This window comes from Labrus mixtus, chromosome 1 (genome assembly GCF_963584025.1).
Source record: "Labrus mixtus chromosome 1, fLabMix1.1, whole genome shotgun sequence".
NCBI lineage: Eukaryota > Metazoa > Chordata > Actinopteri > Labriformes > Labridae > Labrus > Labrus mixtus.
In genome coordinates, this window is record NC_083612.1 from 6021419 (window position 1) to 6045022 (window position 23604).

At 46.4% G+C, this 23604-nt stretch overlaps 1 protein-coding gene across 2 annotated transcripts in view; it reads right to left on the reverse strand.

The window, feature by feature from the left end:
• LOC132976108 (multiple epidermal growth factor-like domains protein 11) overlaps positions 1-23604 on the reverse strand; it is a 117606-nt gene that overhangs the window by 49331 nt on the left and 44671 nt on the right. For both annotated transcript variants that reach the window (XM_061041043.1, XM_061041034.1), the window contains exon 6: positions 17004-17096. In XM_061041043.1, coding sequence (XP_060897026.1) covers positions 17004-17096 — 93 coding nt within the window. The remainder of the gene's footprint in view (positions 1-17003; positions 17097-23604) is intronic.

Sequence of the window (23604 nt, forward strand, 5' to 3'; positions counted from 1 at the left end):
ACCGCTCACAGGCCGGGAATAAAGCGTCGGTTTATTGTGACACTGACTGACTTGATGTGACCGCGTGTGTGTGTTTGTGTGTTTGTGTGTGCGTCGCTGTGATTGAGTTTTCACAGATTCCCTCTGTAATGAGGCCATTTTGGTGTCCAGATAATAAGCCGGGAGAGTCAACACGGCGTTAATCAATGTTACAAACGGTCATTTTAAGACCTCTGGGTAAACACATCAGGCCTGCAGTGATTTAAAACCCCTCACACTCTTCCTCACTTTGCACTTTTACTTTTTTTTTCGGTGTCATTAGCCGTCGTCAGCAGCAGCTTTGCAAAGTGATGCATGAGATGTTTGATCGTTGGCTGTGTGTGTGCGCCAGGCAGGCTTGATGTCCCGGGTGTTAATTGTGTTTTAATGGTCTCCTCTCATGCAGACTCTGGGTGTGAATGTGAGTTCAGGTCTAAGAACTCCTTGCCCCCCCGATGATGATGGACTCTCCTATCTTTGTTACCAGAAAGGACGCAGCACATCAGCTGTAACCACAAGAATTTTGAGCTTAAAAACTTGATCTCTGTCTTTTTGGTAAAGATCCTGCACACACAGCAGCATCATTAATTTGGAGCGGGGAGCAGAGAATCGTTCTTCACTCTTGTTTTCGTCTCCACAAACTCCAAAAGGTAAACATCTGCAGCTCCGTCTGTCTGCTGTCAGTGTGAGGGAAGTTTAAAAAGTAATTCATATTTTTCATTTCAAGACTACAGATACCTGCAGCAGAGACAATGAGACGCAGAGCAGCAACATGACAGGTCACAGAAGGTGAACAAAATAAGCTGAAAGACATAAAAGTATCCGAGGTGAACTTCAGCGTTATGCTGTAACTCTCTGTGCTCTAACTCTGCGCTGTAAATACATAAATGTAAAGCGTAGGTCAGGTGGTAAAATCAGGTAAGATGTTCGATTAGAGCAGCTTTAAAGTCTCTACTCCTTTAAAGGTCACATATTCACCATGTTTCTCTAATTCTAACATGTGTCTCTAGTCTGTCTACAAACCCCCCAATGATGAGAAAAGTCCATCCTCTCCGTCTTCTACCTGCTCCACTTTTCAGAAAATGTGTGCTCAAACAGGCCGTTTGGAGAGTTTCCCTTCATGACATCACAAAGGGCAGTAGCCCCTCCCCCAGGTGGGTGACACTCCCACAGCTAGGTGTTTGTTCTGCCCTCTGAGTCTGCCTTCTCACCGTAAACAATAGGACGTGGAGCGAGAAAGCCCCAGACACACAAGCCCTTCCAGAGAGGGGGCGTGGTCAGACACTGCTCATTTACATATTTAAAGATACAGACACAGAAACAGCCTGTTCTGAGCAGGGCTGAAATAGAGGAGTTTATAGACATGATCAAATACAGGATCAGAGTGGATTTAGAACGAGAAACTTCACACACATGTTTTGAGGAGCTCTGAGACTTATTTAAAGTGGTTGAAGATGATTATTATATGAAGAGATATTGGTTGATATAAAGTGGCTCTGTTGACACAACAAGCAGGTTTTTACTGTATTTACTCCTTGTCCTCCTGCTCGCTCCACACTGCTGATGTTAATGTGCGTGAACAGTAAAAGAACAACCGCTGGCATGCTTCACCTTCCTGCACTCTGTTTTGGTTTATTGTCCTCTTCAGCTGGAGGACGATCCTCCTTCAGGGATCAGTGAAGTGCTGAACCCTGAGGGTCCTCTGAGCCGCTCGCTCTCTCTCTCTCTCTCTCTCGCTCTCTCTCGCTCTCTCTCTGCCGGATTTAAGGAATCAACAGAGCTACCTTCCTCTCTCACTGGAGGTCACAGCGGCTCCTCCTCTGCTCCTCGAGGCCACTTTAGAAAAAGGTCAAGACGGCTTGAAGTGCAAAATGACTGAAAGAGGAGAGGAAGAGTAAATGATGAGAGTGGGGAGGCCGAGATAGCGCTCTTCTTCTCCGCTTAAATGAAAAGTGGAGGACGGAGACAGGCGATGAATAATTCCCGGCCGTTCTCAAAGTCAAAGTGAAGTCAGCCGTGTGGGGAGCAGAGGGATCTATTCTGCCGGCCACTTCAGTTGAAAGGCGGCAGGACGATAAACAAGTTAGTCCGGGAATTAATCAGAGAGCGCAGAAAGAGAGCGAGCGAGAGAGAAGGAGAGAGAGGGCAGAGTCGTTATATTCTTTAATGGCATGTCGCTCACGAGGTTCGGCCGGCGTGGGCTCACGTGGCATCAGAGGGAAAATGGGTAATGGAAAGGTTTCCGAGGTGAGGAGTCGCTCCATTTCTGCTCCGACTCTCCGACGGAAGATTGATGACGTCCAGTGGGAGAGAGAGAGGGAGAGAGAGAGAGAGAGGGAGAGAGAGAGAGAGAGAGAGAGAGGGAGAGGCGGACTCTGAGGGTCTGAAATCCGTTTTTCTGATGGAGTTTATTTTCTACAATTTCTTCACAGAGCAGCCGAAGCACAAACTAAACACACTGAGAAGAAGATACAATTACTCTGCTTTGATTTTTAAACGTCTATGAAGAGATCCAACGTTGCATATTTTGATCATCATCGACGCCATGTATCAGGACGTCTCCAAAAACGTTTCATAAAAACGCGATCGGGAGCAGTAAAATAACTGTAGTGACACCACTGACTTAAAAAGTATTTGGACAAAGAGTCAGTGCTGACAAGCCTTAAATCTGGCCACGCCCCCCGATTGTTGTACACAGTATGTGTGTGTGTGTGCTATGTTGAAGTGCTGGCTTCTCTGACAACAATGCAGCAGTCAGTATGTCCTCCTTCTAACTTTAGATTCTGCTCCTGAATGCTCTGGATTTGTTTGGACCAGAGAAGGTAGGCGGTTTTAAGGCCCCCCCACACGGCCGTTTTGGACGCCCCTCTGTTTGCCAGATATGAGAGCAGTTATCAGGTCAACAGGTGTTGCAGCGATGGAAGCGGGCAAGAGAAGTGGTTCAGATAGAAGTGATTGTACCCGACCTAAAAAGCCTCTGCATGTTTCTAATAAGCTCCACGAGCAGAAACGTGCTCAAACTAGGATCAATATTGGAGATGCTTTTGAAAAATGGAGAGAGGTTAGAACACAGAAAGGTTTACAGACCGATGCAGAGCTGGATAAACACTGAAGCTTCAGTGTCCACCACATGGCAACCTGTGTGAGCATCAACTCTAGAGAGGAGGGGGGGAGACAGCTCTCTATGATGTTTAGAATTTAGACTGCAGTACCCATTTTAAACACTAGGGGTCAGAGTTACATACTGCTCCTTTAATGAGATTCTTAACTTTGATAAATTTTATGGTTTTTTTTTTTAAAGATTATATGCGATTTGTTTTCCTCTCCATGCTCTCAAATCAAACCGGCGTCCTTGTGTCTCCCACCTCGGTGCATTCAGCTCCTCAGAGGAGTGTGCTGCATATCTCAGACTAGTCTAGACTTCTTCAGGTATCATAAAGGTGATTTTAACAAAAGCTTTTATAATCCGGTGAATAAAGGAGTAACTTTAAACATCCACGATAAAGTTATCATCTCTGTCTTAAATACCTGACAGGTGGTCATATCAGACACTTTGACATTATTCCCTCCATCTTCTTCCTCTAATCCGAGGCCAGACGGGATAATCCCTCCAGCGAGCTCTGGGTCTACCCCGTGGTCTCTCTCCTCCCAGGTGGACGCAGCCTGAAGACGTCCACTTTGACATTAAGTGAAAGAAAATGTTCGACTTTTGCACACAGACTGATTGATTGTAGAGTCTCAGCGACATTAATGAAGTGGTTTCATCAAACTTTACCGAGTCTGAACTGCGACTTTCAGCTGTACCAGAGATGAGATCAGAGCCGTGAGTATTTCTAATCATGCTCCTATGACTTATTAAAAGATTCACAGACAGAGACTTTCACACTCTTCATAATCTTTGGACACATTTAACCTTCTGCTGGACGAGGATTGATATTCCAATATGCAGCTACGAGTATTTGACTCTTTCTCCCGTTATAAATGTCTGAAAAATATTATCAAAGACAAAAAGAAAAGCTCGCTGACATTTGAGCTTTTTTTTCTTTTTCAGCGGACAGGGCCGAAGCTGCTCTCGTGTTTCTCGCTGTAATTTAACGAAGCTGAAGGATCGTTTTTTCTTCCGCTCACGACTCGGCCCGTCCTGCGTCTGAATGTGAGCTGTGAGTGTGAAGAGACGGACACGCGGCCGAGCACGGCGCCCGTCAGGCAGTCGGTCGTTTCCTCGGGGGCCGCACTGAAGTGTGATTAAAAAGTCTGTTGGTAAATTAATTTTGACCAAACGCACACAGGAGGCGTGCTGATGCTGATGCTGCTGCGGACGCTAATTGGACTTTGCAGTGAAGCAGGTCGAGCGTGTGTGTGTGTGTGTGTGTGTGTGTGTGTGTGTGTGTGTGTGTGTGTGGCTGTGGTCAGGTCGAGCAGCACCCCTCAGGCTGTGTGTGTTATCACTCCAGACCTAAATGAAGTGGCAGGATAAACATTCAGAAGAGTGGCAGCCTCTGTAAACACACACACACACACACACACACACACACACACACACACACACACACACACACACACACACACACACTCTATTATGTGTTCCTTTAATTTGACCATGGACCCGTACAGATATGTGACCTGCTCTGGCCACACTAGGCGGTCGCTAAAGGTTTCCTCCTGAGCAGCTCCTTAAAGTCGGTTGTCAGCGGCGTTAGCGTCGCTGAAGTAGACCGTAACAGTTCTACTTCCTGTCTGCACCCACCGTTTGCGTTCCCTCTTTTAAATACGGCCCCATATATCGGCATTTCCACTGTGTGGCGGCTGAGTGTGAACGCTAGCAGTGTGTGGTAAACGCAACATGTTCACTGGCAGGTTCTGAAAGGAAAGGAGGCTGTAACTCTCTCCTGGAGCTCTTTGGAAAACGCCGACTTCCTGTTCAGTATGACAGATCGCCTATCTGCCGTGATAAGCTAGGCTAGCTCAGCGACAGCCACTCGAACATCGGGCTGAAGCTCAGCCTCAGGCGCCTAAATCAGAGTCTGGTGATTTGGTCAGCTCCGCCCCTTTAAGGAGAGTTTGCTGGAGCTAAGCTACATCGCTGCAGACGGGGTCGTTTGCCCCACCTGTTTTAGCTAATATTAAGAAAAACCGAAGCTACCGAGGGGTTGCCGGGACTTCCAGGCGTGCAGGGGGCAATACAGAAACACACATCACCGCAGGTCTACTAAAAAACACAACATCCTGCAGACTCACAGTTCATATTAAAGCAAGTCACGGGACGGTTACACTTCTGTTTCAACATGGCAGGTGCTGCACTTCAAGGACGATGAAATAATCTGCATATCTTCAACCTACACGACGTGTTTGCAGTGACAGAATCTCTCACTTTCACTTTACATCTGTGATGCTGCGGTTACAGTTTTTCATTACTTTTGGGAAATGCACGAACACAAACACATCGTTACTGAACGACGCTCGTCACCCGCGCATCCTAAAGACGCCTCAGTTCCCCCCGAAGAGCCTGTGTGTGAGCCCACACACAGCTACAAGTAATGATGGATTCAAACGGTTCTGTCGTGTGTGATGTGCTGTACAGATTCATTCAGAAACGACCCAAAAACAACAACAATCACAAATCCAGACGGGTCTCTGCACCGCCATCAAGAGTGCTCCGACTCCAACGAGCTTAAAGTAACAACAGGTGCTGTTCTCCCTGACACACACACACACACACACACACACACACACACACACACACACACACACACACACACACACACACACACACACACACACACACACACGGACACCTACACACACACCTCCTCTGTGCATCCCTTGATCTCCATCAGTAAATCTCTCTCACTGCTCCTCTACACACACACTTCCTGTAGAGCTGCACTCAACGACTCTCCGTCTGTTGGGTAACCACACACACACACACACACACACACACACACACACACACACACACACACACACACACACACACACACACACACACACACACACACACACACACACACACAAACACACACATACACACACACTGTCATAAAAGGCTAATATTCTCCTGAATGGGGTTCAGAGTCGGATGAAGCTCAGAGGATGGGCCCGTTAATGTCCGCTGACCCCCCCACGTTCACCTCCTCAAACTCGGGCAGCTGGTATTAGCGGCTAATGAACTCCACGCTAATGAGGAGCGGAGGGAGTTCAGAGAGGAGGACTGAAGGAGGAGCACAGCTGAGAGAGACACGGCTGCAGGGAGGGAGCGCTGCAGGCGCACGATCAGAGAAGAAGAGATGACGACAGACTGAATGTTCCTCACTCTGGATGTAAGTGTGAAAACGATCACTACGACGTTTGATGAAACACAACCAATCACAGAACAACAACACATGCAGACGGAGCACTGAGGGAATGCTACTTTCAAAATCATGCTAGTTTTCAAAAATTACCAACCCTGCCTTTAAGTACTTAGAAAGTTGCATGCACACTATTGCTCGCTGTCTAACGTGCAAAATCACATTTACTGGCATGTACGTCCACTTCAAGTTCGACCGTGTGTACGAGTATTTGATTGGAAAAAAAAAAATTCCAAACTGAAAGCATGACCACAAGCATGTTGAAAACATCCAGAATAGTTGAGTTGTACTTAAGTCCCGCCTCTGATTAGACAAATAGATTTGGATTTTGGGGTGGCCAATTCGATTTCAAGTGAGGCCCATGCAGCCCCCCTGTGGACACGCCCCTTCATAATATGCAGGAAATTGATTGGATGTTTCTCTCTCTTTGTTTCAGAGAGTTAAAACAGATCATCTTCCAGAGAGTCTCTTTGTATCGATGTAAATGTCAAAGATTAATCCAACAATGCAGAAACATATTTGAACATGTCGCTGTTCTTCAAGTTAATCCCTCTTTAAAGCACAGCTGACTTTTCTCCTCTGAGGGTTGTCGTGGAAACGTCTTCAGTGACCTCTCATTAACCTCCCCGTCTGAGCTGAACCGGATTATGGATCCAGAACGGAACCGAACGAACGTGTTGAACTCTGACGGCTCGCTTCGTTTATGTGGCACACTGGAGAGAATAATGGAACGGGAGGGAGTTTTGTCAAAGATCACGAGGCAGAATCAGAGCGAGCTGCTGAGCCGAAGCGGAGACGGACCGAACACACATCTGGTGGAATGACTGCTTTCTGTAGACAGCTGAGACGCCCCCTGATGGACAGTAGAAATAATGCAGGTTAGAGGCAGTATGCTTCCCTTTAAAAAAATAAAATGCTTCATCCACTTCTGTTTTTAATCAGAGTTCAGTTCTATTAAAACGACGTGTGTGTCCTGCTGACTCTGACGTATCCGCCACTGAGGACCTTGAGTTTGTGCCTTTATTTAAACACACTGAAGAAGTGTGGATGAGTGAGCCCTGCCGAGTAATTGTAACACAAGTAATCTTCATGGAAGGCCGACCTGCACGCCGGGGGCTCTCCGGGCGCTTTGTCTGGTATTGAGTGTGTCGCAGCCTATCGGCTCGTACAGGGAGCTTAAGTTCCTCCTCTCCTGCGCTGAATTACCTCCAGGCCGCCTCAGCTTTGTTCCCTCTCGTCTCCCAACGGAGGGACGACCTTCCCGTCCCATTCAAGACTGCAGAGTCACTGCCTGTGGACCCCATGGGGATTGAAAACTCGCCTCTTCTGGAAACATGTCACGTCCGTCTCTGCACTCCCGTCCTTAAATCACACCTCTGTCTCCTTGTTTCTGTCTTTTAACCCCACACACCATGACACTCATTTCCCCTCTAAATCACCGGCTACTCCTGAAGTGTGTCCCCAAAGACAGAGAGTAGTGGGACGGTATGTTTCCCAAAGTAAAAGGTTCTGATGTGGATATTTAAGCTGTGTTTAGAACAAAGGGATTTGGAGTCTTTGCGCCGCTGTGACGATACAAACTTGAAGACAGGAGATGCAAATGACTTGAGCGAGCAAAATTCCCGCCTTTCTCATATCCCTGTGAATTTAAGAAAAGAGTAGATTTAGATTTCTCTGACTTCCCGACACTCAAAGTTTTCTCCTCTTGAGGACGGACCTGACCTGAAAGTTTGACTTTACACGTTTTCACAAATCCGCATCTTGAAGTTGCTATTTCTGCACAGTTTCGATCAGTTAATCTCTAAAATCTGAATATTATTCATGTTCAAACTGCTCAACTCTCAGGATGTAGAGACCATAGAATTGATTGACAGCAATTTTCCCGCTGATATTCCTTTAGAGCTGTAAGTCTGGAGTCTTTCAGTGTCCTTCAATGACTCAGCGGACTGATCCTTCAATATCTGTGTAAAAAAGTCTGCTGGGGTTTATCGATGAAGTCTTCATAGCTGTGAACACACTAAAACACTAAAGCTAAACACGTGCAAGAGCCCTCCAGGACGATGTGCAGCGTGTGTGTGTGTGTGCCTGTGTGTGTGTTTCTGAGGATAATTACACCCTGCAGTAATTGTTACCTCTCGCCTTCTTGTTTCACAGTCGTTGAACACCTGAGCTGCGAGTTTAAAGGATCATCGTTGCAGGTCAGAGACACTCCCCCGTGTGACAGAATCAAATGGATTCTTGTTTTGTGTGATGCTTCAGCTCGTCGCGCTAACACATCCTCAGACTCAGATTTCAAAACATTCTGCATTAAACGCCACAATAATTGGAGGAAAAAGGCGGCGAGGAGGGAGTCTGTGTCTGCAACCAGCGCGTCTCTATCCAGGCTGTCATCAGGATCTCTTCAGGACTCTGATCTCTGTTTTCCTGCCTGCATCAGCTGTGATCTCAAACATGGAGACGCAGGAATAAAATGTCTTCATTACGCCCCAATAACCAGAGAGGTGCAAATATAACTATGTATGTGTAAGTATGAAAGTGTGTCATGATGACTAAACTAAAAAAAGGAGAAGGTGTAGCGAACAGTGTGTGTGTGAGAGCGAGGGGACAAAACAAGCTCACAAACACAAATCAAAGCCGGCGCCGAGGCAGAGCTGCTCAGAAATGGATCTGTATGGATTGAGTACAGTGGAGCTGGAGAGTGGCACGGCGAGATAAGCTGAGAGAGAAAAGAGAAGAACAGGCGGCATTATGTCGCTGCACACCTTGACGGACTCCTCCAACAGGAAGCCAGAGAGAGAGAAAGAGACTCTGAGAGCACTTCTTCTGCAGCTCAGAGAGGGAGATCCATCACTGAAGGCCGCTCTGTGAGAGTGTGTGTCCAGCTGCAGTTTGTGAGCCACTTTCCCTGTGTGCGTGTGTGTGTGTGTGTGTGTGTGTGTGTGTGTGTGTGTGACGTGTATCTCGTGCGAGTCCAGCTCTGATAATTGTGCAGGCTAAGTAAGCGAGCGCCCATGCTGACAGCCGCTATAGTCTCAGCAATCCACTTCACACATACGCAGATTTATAGAAACCTTCAAAGTAACACTCAGTACGGCACAGGAGGTCGGAGTGAGAAGCTGAAAGCAACATGATGCAGGAATTAGGTTTGGTGCACTTTGGCGCTCACACAAGGTCGTAACACACGCTTAAAGGGAAACTTCAGCCATTTGCATTAATCTTTGTATCATTAGAAACCTGGTAGTATTTCTGAATGGTCATGCATCCCGCCCTCATTTTCCCCTGAGACGGGAAATCTTTGTATTTCTTGTCTGCAAAAGGAGCCTCACTGTTTGTCTATGGACACAGACACAGAGTCTGTTTTCTGACAGGAATTTACAAGATGCCAATTCCTTCTGGAAGAAATCTTGGAATCAGTTGAGGAAATGGTCGTATGTGTTGTAATAAATGTCTGTAAATAGAGGACCGGGACCCTAGCTTCAGTGGGAGTGGTTTGCGGTGCTGTGCATTCTGGGAGTTGGTGTCTTTCATCCACATGAACCAAAAAGACACTTTCTGCCTTTTCTCGGCCAAGAAGGCACCAACTTCAAAATGTATTTCACATTTCCACTACATTCATGTTTCAACGGGTGAAGTGTCCCTTTAATCCTGCATCAACTCTAGCTCTACATTGGTATGTTGGTGTGTCTGCTTAGCTCTGCAACACTCACACTCACATGTCTATGCTGGTTACATTTCAGTTTCTACTCCCGCCACATCCTCTGCTTTTTTAAGTTCAGGAAACCATGGCGACTGAAGCCGAGCGTATTATGTTGGAGGTGATTAATATCGAGCGCCGGTTGATTTTACTGCAATTATTGAAAAAGAGGAGACGTCGGAGGACGCTGAATGCAGAAAACACGATGCTAGCCAGCGGACCAATCACGTGAATCGCTGTCTGGGATGTTTCGACGCAGAGTTACATTTTTGAGGAGGTGCATGCGTAGGTACGGTGCTACAGCGTATGTGACATCATAGATTGGACGTGGAAGTATAAATCACACATGGTGCATTAACCTAGTTAGCTCGGTGTCAGACCTGCAGCCTACTGCTTCCTGAAGATCTCACAAACATGCAACGGTCTGTCCAATAATTCATCTAGTCCGGCTTCTCGCTCGCTCTCTCTCTCTCTCTCTCTCTCTCTCTTGCTCGCTCTCTCCCTCTCTCGCTCTCTCTCTCTCTCTCTCTCGCTCGCTCTCTCTCTCTCTTGCTCTCTCTCGCTCTCTCTCCCTCTTTCGCTCTCTCTCTCTCTCTCTCTCTCCCTCTCTCCCTCTCTCGCTCTCTCTCTCTCTCTCCCTCTTTCGCTCTCTCTCTCTCTCTCTCTTGCTCTCTCTCGCTCTCTCTCTCTCCCTCTTTCGCTCTCTCTCTCTCTCTCTCCCTCTCTCTCTCTCTCCCTCTCTCGCTCTCTCTCTCTCTCTCTCGCTCTCTCTCTCTCTCTCTCCCTCTTTCACTCTCTCTCTCTCTCTCTCCCTCTCTCGCTCTCTCTCTCTCTCTCGCTCGCTCTCTCTCTCTCTCTCGCTCGCTCTTTCTCTCCCTCTCTCTCTCTCTCTCTCTCTCTCTCGCTCTCTCTTTCTCTCCCTCTCTCTCTCGCTCGCTCTCTCTCTTTCTCTCTCGCTCTCTCTCTCTCTTTCTCTCCCTCTCTCTCTCTCTCGCTCGCTCGCTCTCTCTCTCTCTCTCTCTCAGTCGTTGTATCAAACAGTACAGAGACGGGCTAACTGGCTGCTTTGTAGCCGTACGCACTTCTCACCAGACGACCTCGACACACTGACAAAGTTACATAGTGCTGAAAACAGGCGAGCGGGGACATGAGAGAGACGCTTCTCCCTGTTGGAGGTTATTGTTCCATTAGATCGACTGTTTGAAGGAGAAGGAGTTACAGATTGTTGTTGTAATGTTTTATGTAAAAACAACTTTTAGGCTCTAATCAAAGATTTCCCTGAAGCCAGTACATCCTGTTTCTGAGCCGCAGACTCCTCTTCAAACATTAAAATAGGATCCCGTGGTAAAAACATGGAACCTAAACGTGTGTACAGAAAGTACTCAAACGTGCTCCGTGCGTACACATGTACTCGTTAAAAAAGTTTGTGTGTGTCTGAGGGTCAAAGTTCCTCCATTACAGAGACCCAAACAACCAAAGTATTCTTTGAAGTCCTCCTGGTATCTCATCAGTAAAAGGTTTTCTTAATGTTATGTGCTCGGGCTTTGTTCGTTTCCATGGCAACAAATGGAGACGGGTTGCCGGATTCATCACCGACGGTTCGAGGGAAACGCGGGGCTGGAGATTAAGGGCGAAATGATGCGTCTGCTGTTACAACTCGTCTCTTTTTGGCTTCAGTTCTTCTGAGTGAAACAAACTTTCCAGTAAAAGTTTGAGAGAACTTCACGACTCGTTCACCTCTGCAGAAATGAAGTCTTGCAGCTCAGCTCTAATCACTGTTAATCACTTATTCAATTAATACGTCGCCTACGTCGAGGCCTGCATGTCTCCTTTAAGGATCTGTACCGTCTTTAAGTGCATTCTTCTCTCCCTTCATCTCCTCCTGATAATCTCTCCCACCATAATCACCATCTTCACATGATAATTACTTTGTCTTCATTTGTACTTATCTATCACTTATTCTCCTATGGTATGAGTCCTCTGCCGACGTCAGCTCTACCGCCCTTGTCCGTCTCATCCTCTCGCTGCTTCACTTCCTTTCAGTCAGAGCTATTTATAAAGTTGGCAGAGCAACAAAGTTCTTCCCCTGGACTTGGAGTTTGAGAGTTTGGAGGCTGCTGAGGCTCAAACATCGACTCTCAGCTAATCTGGTTAGCTTCAGAGGAAGACAACGCAGAGGACAATCCTGTGTCCTCCGTCTCTTCTCCTCTCAGTGTCCTCTCTGAAGTCCTCTCACACACCTGAACTTAGACATGACCCCACTATAATGTAAACCCAGACAGTGTAAATACCATAAGATTCTCTTTTAGTACCTTTCATCTAAAAAATGGGCTGCGTCCTATACAGTAGGCTGCATGCAACTTGAAAGCTCCCCCTTATTCTTTGTGCTTTGCATGCATCCTCTTCACTGCATAAACAAGCTGAGATACATAACAACGGGGACCAGACTGGAGCCACTTCCCCCCCTCTTTTCTCCAACATGAGGTCATAAAGGAGCATTTAAATCAAGCGGTGGTATATTGTTCGGTAGATAAAACTTAAGGAGTGCTGGTTTGATTGAAAGTCTGGGACCCGTAGTAAAGTGAAGCATGTTTATGGACACTACACATTCTCATGTTTTCTTTTTGATATCTTGTTCAGTCGCTCATTTAGGGGCGGCAGTAGCTCAGCCTGCAGGGACTTGGGTTTGGAACCCAAGGGTCACCAGTTCAAATCCCACTGTGGACAAAGCCTGGACATTGAACTGGCAGCTGGAGAGGTGCCGGTTCACTTCATTTTAACATGGAGCTCTATGGGGACTGACTCACTGCAGGAGACAGACTCTAGTGGATACTGGAGGAACTGCAGCTGTAAAGTTGGACATTTTAACATGGGGCTCTATGGGGACTGACTCACTGCAGGAGACAGACTCTAGTGGACACTGGAGGAACTGCAGCTGTAAAGTTGGACATTTTAACATGGGGCTCTATGGGGACTGACTCACTGCAGGAGACAGACTCTAGTGGACACTGGAGGAACTGCAGCTGTAAAGTTGGACATTTTAACATGGGGCTCTATGGGGACTGACTCACTGCAGGAGACAAACTCTAGTGGACACTGGAGGAACTGCAGCTGTAAAGTTGGACATTTTAACATGGGTCTCTATGGGGACTGACTCACTGCAGGAGACAGACTCTAGTGGACACTGGAGGAACTGCAGCTGTAAAGTTGGACATTTTAACATGGGGCTCTATGGGGACTGACTCACTGCAGGAGACAGACTCTAGTGGACACTGGAGGAACTGCAGCTGTAAAGTTGGACATTTTAACATGGGGCTCTATGGGGACTGACTCACTGCAGGAGACAGACTCTAGTGGACACTGGAGGAACTGCAGCTGTAAAGTTGGACATTTTAACATGGGGCTCTATGGGGACTGACTCACTGCAGGAGACAGACTCTAGTGGACACTTTGTCCTTTGGAAGGCCTTCAAATTATGTTCTTTTGTTTGTTAATTAACTGGAAGAAACTCTACTTAATCTGTCTAATTTAGAGCAGCAGACGTTGTCCACCAATCAGGACGCAGTGATACGTCTGATCTTCCTTTGAGAGGTTAAGTCTTTAAATTCATTCATCGCAGGCTTGAGCAGATAAACAGAGTGTATCTGTAGATCATCAAGAAACCATAGCTCTCATCCTGAGCCGGAGGGTTTTACAAAACAAAACAATGAAAAGATGAAACCCTGAAGGAGCTATGAATGTGTCTGTGACCGTAGGATCCATCTCCTCTGACCAATCAGGAGAGAGAGTGCGGATATTAAGACTCAGTGTGTGTAAGAACTGGTTCAATATCCCCACAGGAAGGACGATTCAGTCTGACTGGGCAGCGTCTTTATAGAAAATGACATTCTTCTCCGGGTAATGAGCGCCTGACAAACCATCACAGCACTTTGATGAGGAGACTTTACACTGCAGTTTGTTAATCAGAGATGGAATATGTTTTTAGTTTGTTTTCCAGTCTTCACAGTCACCTGTCGCACCAGCTGCAGGTGTGAAGACTAGTTCAGTTTTATAACATAAAAAAAGAAAAGAAAAAAAGAAAGAAAGAAAGTTATTTTGCACAAATCTGCCAAATATGAACAGGATCCTATCTGTTCTTTGTACATCTATCACTGATTGGTTTGGATTTGTTGTAAAACATGATGGAAGCACACAGACAGTTTTGCACAGAGAAGTGTAGTCATCGACCTCACCTCCATCCTGGACTCCCGAGTCCAGTGTACAGATGTTCCTAGATACAAAGCTGATAAAGTGCAAAATCAAACTCAGACTAGTCTGCTCGTCTTCAGTTAGGAAATCGGTCAAAATTGAACTTTTTTAATGATCCCATGTTAGCGCCCTCTGCAGACTCATCCTGGGATTACTCCAACATACGTTTACCTCATGATCTGAAACTTTGTCCACATTTAGTTTGGGTGTCCAGCGCTGTGAAACTGTATGTGAAGTTTTAAAATGTGGATCAGCAGAATAGGTCTAACTTAACACAATTAAACAGCCTCATGCAAGGGCTCACAAACGCACAGCCAGCACTTTTTTTAGCCAGTAAAAACACGAGGTGGACACAAGGCCTAACTTATTGTTTTTAATTACCAAAAACTGCAGACAAACTCCTGCTCACTGACTTAATTGCACAAATCGGTTGGCAACGGTTTGGTAACAAAAAGTTGCCAGCGTATTCGTGTTCTCTCTCTCTTTCTTTCTCTTGCAGCCGCTCTTGGTTGAAAATATGACAGAAGAGTAAGAAGTGAATGTTTCCCCTGAACAGAGAGGATTCTATGAAGCAAGAAATCATGTTGAATCGATGCATGCAGAAACAACCGAGCTCTTTAAAGAAGTGAGCTCAACTTCCAGAGGCAACCGGACATTAGAGATCGAGTTGATCGACGTTCTGCTCCTCTTCCTCTCAGTCTAAGTGGAGGAAGATTTACCTAACCTCTGCCTCCGCTCGGCCTCCCTCCCCCGTCACCTTGGCAGCAATAAAAACAGGTAAACAACGGGCCGGCAGAGCACACCAATAACAAAGAGGGACTAAAGGGGCTGTGTGACTCATTAAGTGTCAATACCCCCACAAATCCCCCCAACACAGACACACACACACACACACACACACACACACACAGCACGGTTTTACTGAGCTGGACTCCACAGAGTCAGAGGAGCTGAGGAGGAACCAGACAGGGGAAATGAGATTTATATAGAGAACTAAAAGCTTTATTTCCACAATGAGAAAGTTTTTTTCTGCTCTGCATCACAAACTGACCCAAATATTTCAGGATGTGGGCGACAAGGTTTGATAGAGCCGCTGATCAGAAACCAAAACTCGAACATTTTCAACATTTCAGCAGCAGAATGTGAAGCAGAAACCTTCAGTGTAGAAAAACGAAACAAATGCTTAAAACCGATATCCAAAAAAAAAATACACTTCCTCCAGTGTCCACTAGAGTCTGTCTCCTGCAGTGAGTCAGTCCCCATAGAGCCCCACGTTAAAATGTCCAAACAGGACAGCTGCAGTTCCTCCAGTTCAGCCTTTCAAAATAAAGGTTGCAAAGTTTTTTTTTTTTTTGGTTCGTGACCCCCTTCAGAGCTTCAAACAACAACCGATGTGACATGAATTCAGATCTATTCTAAAATAAGACAACAGATTGAGGGCAGAAAATGGCTCAGTCCAAACAGAGCCAACAGGACAGAAATGGGTTCAACATTTTGTTCTACTTCTCTCTCTTTTATACTGTGCTCCAACCGTCACCTTCAACTTTTACTCAGACTATTTCAGCTCTTCTCGCTCAGTATTTATGCCTCGACCTGCTCTTTCTTTATCACCACAGAAGATTAACCTCACACGACTTCTTGTCCTTTGAAATGTCGATCTGTGAACATTAAACTGAGGGCGGCTGTGGCTCAGTTGCTGGAGTCGTCGCCTCTCGACCGAAAGGTTGAGGGTTCGATCCCCAGCTGAGCAACATGTCCGATGTGTCCTTGGGCAAGACACTCAACCCTGCATTGCTCCCGCTGCTACTGTGGCGGTGTATGAATGGTGATGTACGTCGCTTTGGATAAAAGCGTCTGCTAAGTGAATTGTAACATTGTAACAGTCAGAGTTCATTAGAGTTGACCTATTCTGCTGATCCCAATTTTAAAACTCACATACAGTCAGTCAGTGTCAGAATGCTGGATGCCCAAACTAAACGTGGACAAAGTTTCCTTTCAGGAGGTAAACGTATGTTGGAGAAATCCCAGGATGAGTCTGCAGAGGGCGCTAAACGGCTTGTTCTGTAAATCACGCCATAGTTCCCCGATATGAAACCAAGAATTTCACCAGACGGCTTCAAGCTTCTACCTAACCTCTTACATAGACTCTCTTCTCCCAGCACTGGAGAGCAGCCCTCCCCTGGTAGCCCTGCAGCGTTCTGTTCATGGATGTACTAATGAATGGCTACAGCATTGGAGGCGGAGCTGCTCAGTGACCCATGAAGCATAAAAATCTGACTTCTGTGTGTAAAAGTACTCAGATATTCTGTTTTACTGGGCCCATAGAGTGTGTACACTGGGAGATGCAGTCCTGTGGCTCTGATTTGCGTTCAATATGTCGACCAAAATTTCTGCATTTAAATAAAATCAAAACAGATGAGTCATTAAAACATTCATCCCCCGTACAGTGTGTGCCGATCGAGACATGAGCTGATCAGACCTGTTAGTTTTTTTTGAACCAGGCTGTAAACATGTTAATCTCTGCTGTAAAAACAGGCTTTTTATGAATGGGTGTGTATGTGACTTCCTGTGCTGCTGCAGCCAGCCTCTAGTGGACACTCGAGGAACTGCAGGATTTTAGGGCATCAGCTTCATTTTTCAGCACCGGAGGTTGCCGCTTGATGAAGCAGATATGAAAGTGAAATTGAACTCACCACTGGAGCAGTCGAGTCCCCCCCAGCCGGGCTCACACTGACAGGTATCAGGAGACACACAGCGGCCGTGAGCGCACTCTTCAGTACACAACGCTGAGGAGGAGGAGCAGGAGGAGAACACAAAGATTAACATCAACACCTTTAAAAACATCCACGTCTCTCTGCAGTCATAAAAATATTCATGTATTCTCCAACAGAAACATATCATCTTTACTCAGATACAGTCCTCGGCGTGAGCTGATAGTTTATCTGCTACAGAAACACTCACATCTTCATCCTCACCTTCAGCTTCAACCTGCTGTAATATTTCATCATGACACAAAGCGTACAGTGATGCTCGTTCTCTGACGGATCCAAACTAATGACTCCATCACAACATTATCAACAATGCAGTGTTTTCACAAGGAGACGTTTCTTTATCATGTACAGGTGGACATGAGAAGGTATGAGGCGAAGGAGGAAGAGGAGGAGGAGGAGGAGGAGGAGGAGGAGGAGGAGGAGGAGAGGAAACATAAAAAGGAGATAATTTTCCTTTGAGCCTGAGGAAACCTGAGAGATAAAGAGACTGAAGAGAAGACTCATAAATTTCTCTTTATTTCACTATTAAAACCTGAGAGTGGATCTGGATATGTCACTCTCACAGACTTCAAAGAGCAACACATTCATCTTTAAACCCGCCGAGGCGTTAAAACGACTTTTAATAAAACAAACTCGTCTTTTTTTCTCGTTCAGTTATTAAGTGGTTGCATCATAAAGTAAATCTGGAGCAGCTCTGCAGGCCAGGCTTTGTACACCACATGCTGCAACATGCTCAACATTATAGTGTATTTATAAAGTCTTAAAACTGGATATCAAATCAGACCTGTGGATTCATATCTAGGTCTCTGGCATGTCTTAGTCCAGCCCTGCCTTGGTCTTGACTCAGTCTTGATCCCTGAATAAAGCTGTCTCGGTCTTGGTCTTGGTCTTGACTTGGTCTCGGAGAACTCTGGTCTTGGGCTAGTCTCGGTCTTGCCCTGCCTTGGTCTTGACTCGGTTTCCATCCCTTAATGTCTTGGTCCTGCATCGATTTTGAACTGCCTTGGTCTTGCCCTCTGGTCTCGGGCATGTCTTGGTCTTGGAGCACTCTGGTCTCGGGCATGTCTTGGTCTTGACTTGGTCTTGGAGTACTCTGGTCTTGGTCTTGGTCTTGGAGCACTCTGGTCTTGGGCATGTCTTTGTCATGACTTGGTCTTGGAGTACTCTGGTTTCTGGCATGTCTTGGTCTTGGAGCACTCTGGTCTTGGTCTTGGTCTTGGAGTACTCTGGTCTTGGGCACGTCATGACTTGGTCTTGGAGTACTCTGGTTTCTGGCATTACATGGTCTTGGAGCACTCTGGTCTTGGTCTTGGTCTTGGAGTACTCTGGTCTTGGGCACGTCATGACTTGGTCTTGGAGTACTCTGGTTTCTGGCATGTCTTGGTCTTGGAGCACTCTGGTCTTGGTCTTGGTCTTGGAGCACTCTGGTCTTGGGCATGTCATGACTTGGTCTTGGAGTACTCTGGTCGGTGGCATCATGTCTTGGTCTTGGAGCACTCTGGTCTTGGTCTTGGTCTTGGAGCACTCTGGTCTTGGGCATGTCATGTCTTGGTCTTGGAGTACTCTGGTCTTGGGTATTTCTTGGTCTTGGTCTTGATTTTGGAGCCCTCTGGTCTCAGGCATGTCTTGGTCTTGCCCTGCCTTGTTCTCAGTCTTGAGTTATATTTATGGATTCTGTAGATTCATTTTCACAAAGTGATTTAATGTCAGCAGGTAAAGAAGAAATGAACTGGACAGATTCCACACAGCTGCAGCTGCATTTATATCGGGTGCATCATGATTTATTCATGAAGTCATTTAGTTTGTAATTTGTCACTTTTTGTTTTTATTGATTCAGTCTCTTTTTTCATCTTAGCCATTCGTCAAAAGTTCCCTGAGGTATCTTAAATTTATTTTCTAATTTCTTGCTCCCTGAAAGAACCAAAATCTAAAGAAAGAAAGTATCGCACTGTTCAGACGGATGTCGATGTAATGAGGTGACACTGATAGCGTCTCTGATTAAGACAAATATTTACATATTGAAAATTATGATTCTGGTAAAATGCTTGTTCGATTTGTTGCCAAGAGTTTGATGAGATGATTAATATCGCTCTCACGTTTGCTAAATATGAAGCTAGAGCCAAGAGACAAAATGCTTAGCTTAGCATAAAGACTTTGAGCTTACTATATGATCAGACATTAAGGAAACATGCTATGTTGAAGTGCTGGCTTCTCTGACAACAATGCAGCAGCCAGTATGTCCTCCTTCTAACTTTAGATTCTGGTCCTGAATGCTCTGGATTTGTTTGGACCAGAGAAGGTAGGCGGTTTTAAGACACCCCCACACGGCCGTTTTGGATGCCCCTCGGTTTGCCAGATATGAGAGCAGTTATCAGGTCAAACCAACAGGTGTTGCAGCGAGAGAAGTGGTTCAGATAGAAGTGATTGTACCCGACCTAAAAAGCCTCTGCATGTTTCTAATAAGCTCCACGAGCAGAAACGTGCTCAAACTAGGATCAATGTTGGAGATACTTTTGAAAAATGGAGAGAAGTTAGAACACAGAAAGGTTTACAGACCGATGCAGAGCTGGATAAACACTGAAGCTTCAGTGTCCACCACATGGTGACCTGCGTGAGCATCTATTCTAGAGAGGAGGGGGGGAGACAGCTCTCTACAATGTTTAGAATTTAGACTGCAGTACCCATTTTAAACACTAGGTGTCAGAGTTACATATCACTCCTTTGAAAGAATCTGACTTTGTGCCGTCCTGGCGGTTTATGGATGAAAACAAAGACAATAAACTGAAACATCAGAGGTTCACATGTTTCCCCTTTTCATTTGGAAACAAATATTTTTCTTGAATTTGTGAAGATTGACTTTGAGATAAATCTGACTCTTGTATTTTGTCTATAAACACACCGACACAAAGCTTTAAAATAAGAATTCATAGAAAGATAAATCCCAGATAATAACATGTTGTTTAATTGACTATAAAGCTCTATCGCCGTCTGTACGGGTAGCTACGGGTTAAAAAGTGACAGGCTGAACTTTATCTAACGTCCCCTCCAACTCATTCATCGGGCCTCACTTGTGTATCTCAGTATGAATAGTGCATCGTATATCAGGCGAGGAGTGTGCAGGGAGAAGACGGGCTGACAGCTCGGAGACTTCAGCTCCTCCATCACACTGATATGAAGAGCTGCAGCACGGCCAGTCTGTGAGCGCCAACCATCCCAGAAACAAATAAACATCACATGAATGAAAAATAATACGTCTTTAAGTCCGCCTCCTGCACTTTTATACTGTACAGGAACAAAGCTAGCAGTGCTTTAAGGCTACGAGGTGTAATTTAAAATCAGCACACTGCACAAAAAGTGAAGTGCTGAGTTTGGGAAGTTGCAGGGAGGTGTGAAGCAGAAAGTGTCGACTGGCCCCGGAGAAGCAGGCTGTTTCTGCAGCCACAGAGGGCTCGTCCTCCATGAATTTATGGTGGCAGGGTGTTAACATTTTACAGCTTTCTCATGCATTAGGACAGAAGTCCTTGCAGCCATGTGTACTTGGCATCGCATACTGAGTAAAGATTTATACGAGAGGAGGGGAGACTCAGGTACAGTTAATGCCTCTAATACTGAAAGTGTGAGCTGTGCTCTGTTAACAGGAAGTGCGTTTTCAGGTGACTCACATTAATGCTGACATTCTCTTTGTAACTTTGTAAAAATCGAAGAGGAGGTTATGTACACATTTTGGTGTGAATGGGATGTTAAAGGTCCAATCAGTGAGATCTCTGCTGAGTAAAATGATAAAGTGAGCTTACTATATGATCAGACATTAAGGAAACATGCTATGTTGAAGTGCTGGCTTCTCTGACAACAATGCAGCAGTCAGTATGTCCTCCTTCTAACTTTAGATTCTGGTCCTGAATGCTCTGGATTTGTTTGGACCAGAGAAGGTAGGCGGTATTAGCTCTCTACAATGTTTAGAATTTGGACTGGAGTAGCTATTTTAAACACTAGGTGTCAGAGTTACATATTGCTCCTTTAAAGGAACCCTTTAGGAACTGTTTGAACCGGATCTTGCAGAAAAACTAAAGCAATGAAACGAGGAGGGTCGTCCCTGCAGTGAAAACATCCTGGAGTTTATTAAAAAGGTTAAAGCCATCAGGGCTAATCGTCTCTATGAGCGACTTATGTCGTGCTGTCCAGAATATTTATAGAACGATAGAGAACGAGTCTCTTTATGACGGGCCGGGGTTTCAATAAGCGAGCCAAAGACACATGCTTGTGTAATCGTCAAGGAGAGTTGATAAATCATTAAAGTGCTGCCTGATCCTTCGTCCCGAGGATTGGAACAGAAACAGCTACAAGGAGGATTACATCAGCGAGATTAATGGATATCAAATTAAATAATCGCTCCCTAATTCCTGCTGTTGTCTCCACATGCTGAAGCAGTCTGCAGTGCCCTTGAACCTCTTGATGTCCTGCTGCAGGAGGAGCGAGGAGGAGTGAGGAGGAGGAGTAAAGAGAAGGAGAGAGGAGTGAGGAGGAGTGAGGAGGACGAATGAAGAAGAGGAGAGAGGAGAGACGAGGACAAGTGAGGAGGAGTAAAGAGGAGAGAGGAGTGAGAAGAAAGGGTGAGTAGGAGGAGGAGGGAGGAGTGAAGAAGAGGAGAGAGGAGGAGTGAGGAGGAGGAGTAAAGAGAAGGAGAGAGGAGTGAGGAGGAGTGAGGAGGACGAATGAAGAAGAGGAGAGAGGAGAGACGAGGACAAGTGAGGAGGAGGAGTAAAGAGGAGAGAGGAGGAAGGGTGAGGAGGGAGGAGTGAAGAAGAGGAGAGAGGAGGAAGGGTGAGGAGGAGGAGGAGGGAGGAGGAGTGAATAAGAGGAGAGAGGAGGAGGCATAAAGAGTGAAAAGGGGGGAGAGAGGAGGAGTGAGGAGGACGAATGAAGAAGAGGAGAGACGAGGACAAGTGAGGAGGAGGAGTAAAGAGGAGAGAGGAGGAAGGGTGAGGAGGATGAGTGAGGAGGAGGAGTGAAGAAGAGGAGAGAGGAGGAGTGAATAAAGAGTGAAAAGGGAGAGAGGAGGAGTGAGGAGGAGTGAGGAGGAGTGAATAAGAGGAGAGAGGAGGAGGCATAAAGAGTGAAAAGGGGGGAGAGAGGAGGAGTGAGGAGGACGAATGAAGAAGAGGAGAGACGAGGACAAGTGAGGAGGAGGAGTAAAGAGGAGAGAGGAGGAAGGGTGAGGAGGATGAGTGAGGAGGAGGAGTGAAGAAGATGAGAGAGGAGGAGTGAATAAAGAGTGAAAAGGGAGAGAGGAGGAGTGAGGAGGAGTGAGGAGGAGGAGTGAGGAGGAGTCAGGAGGAGTGAGGAGGAGAAGTGAGGAGGAGTGAAGACGAGGAGAGACGAGGAGGAGAGAGGAGAGGAGAGAGGAAGGGTGAGGAGGAGGAAGGAGTGAAGAAGAGGAGAGAGGAGGAGGAGAGAGGAGTGAGAAGAAAGGGTGAGTAGGAGGAGGAGGGAGGAGTGAAGAAGAGGAGAGAGGAGGAAGGGTGAGGAGGAGGAGGAGGGAGGAGGAGGGAGGAATGAGGAGGAGTGAATAAGAGGAGAGAGGAGGAGGCATAGAGTGAAAAGGGGGAGAGAGGAGGAGTGAGGAGGACGAATGAAGAAGAGGAGAGACGAGAGACGAGGACAAGTGAGGAGGAGTAAAGAGGAGAGAGGAGTGAGGAGGAGGAGTGAGGAGGAGAAGTGAGGAGGAGTGAAGAGGAGGAGGGAGGAGTGAAGAAGAGGAGAGAGGAGGAAGGGTGAGGAGGAGAAGTGAGGAGGAGCATGATAATCAGTGAAAGGACCACACACACCTCTCAATGAGAGTGGGGAATGGCATGAAAGGAGCCACAGGTCAGATTTGAACCAGGATCCCCCGCTTGGAGGACCCCAGCTCCCATACACGGGGCGCGTGCACCAACCACTAGGCTACCGGCGCCCTCATCACAGAGGGTCTTAAAGGTATATTCCACCTTTTCAACTGTTACAGGAGGAAACAGCTCAAGGAGAGAAGAAGTGAGTGAGGAGAGGGAGTGAGGGAGGACTCACAGCGACAGGAAGTCAAATGACGTCAGACAGAGATGAAATATAAGAAGGCACATATCAAATATTTCATCAATTTAAGGAATCCTGAAGTCAAAAAGATAAGCACAGGTTCATTGGGGAATTACAGACAAACAGGAAATGAAAACAGAGCAGGAGGCTCAGAGAGAAGAAGCCCTCCTATCAAATGAGCAGACCCCTCTCCCCTTCCTCTCCCCTCGTCTCCTCCCCTCTTCTCCTCCGCTCATCTCTTTCCCTCGTCTCCTTCTTCATCCTCTCCTCTTCTCCTCCCCTCATCTCCTTCCCTCATCTCCTTCCTAATCCTCCCCTATTCTCCTCCCCTCATCTCTTTCCCTCGTCTCCTTCTTCATCCTCCCCTCTTCTCCCATCCCCCCTTTTCTCCTCCCCTCATCTCCTTCCCTCGTCTCCTTCTTCATCTTCCCCTCTTCTCCCCCATCCCCTCTTTTCA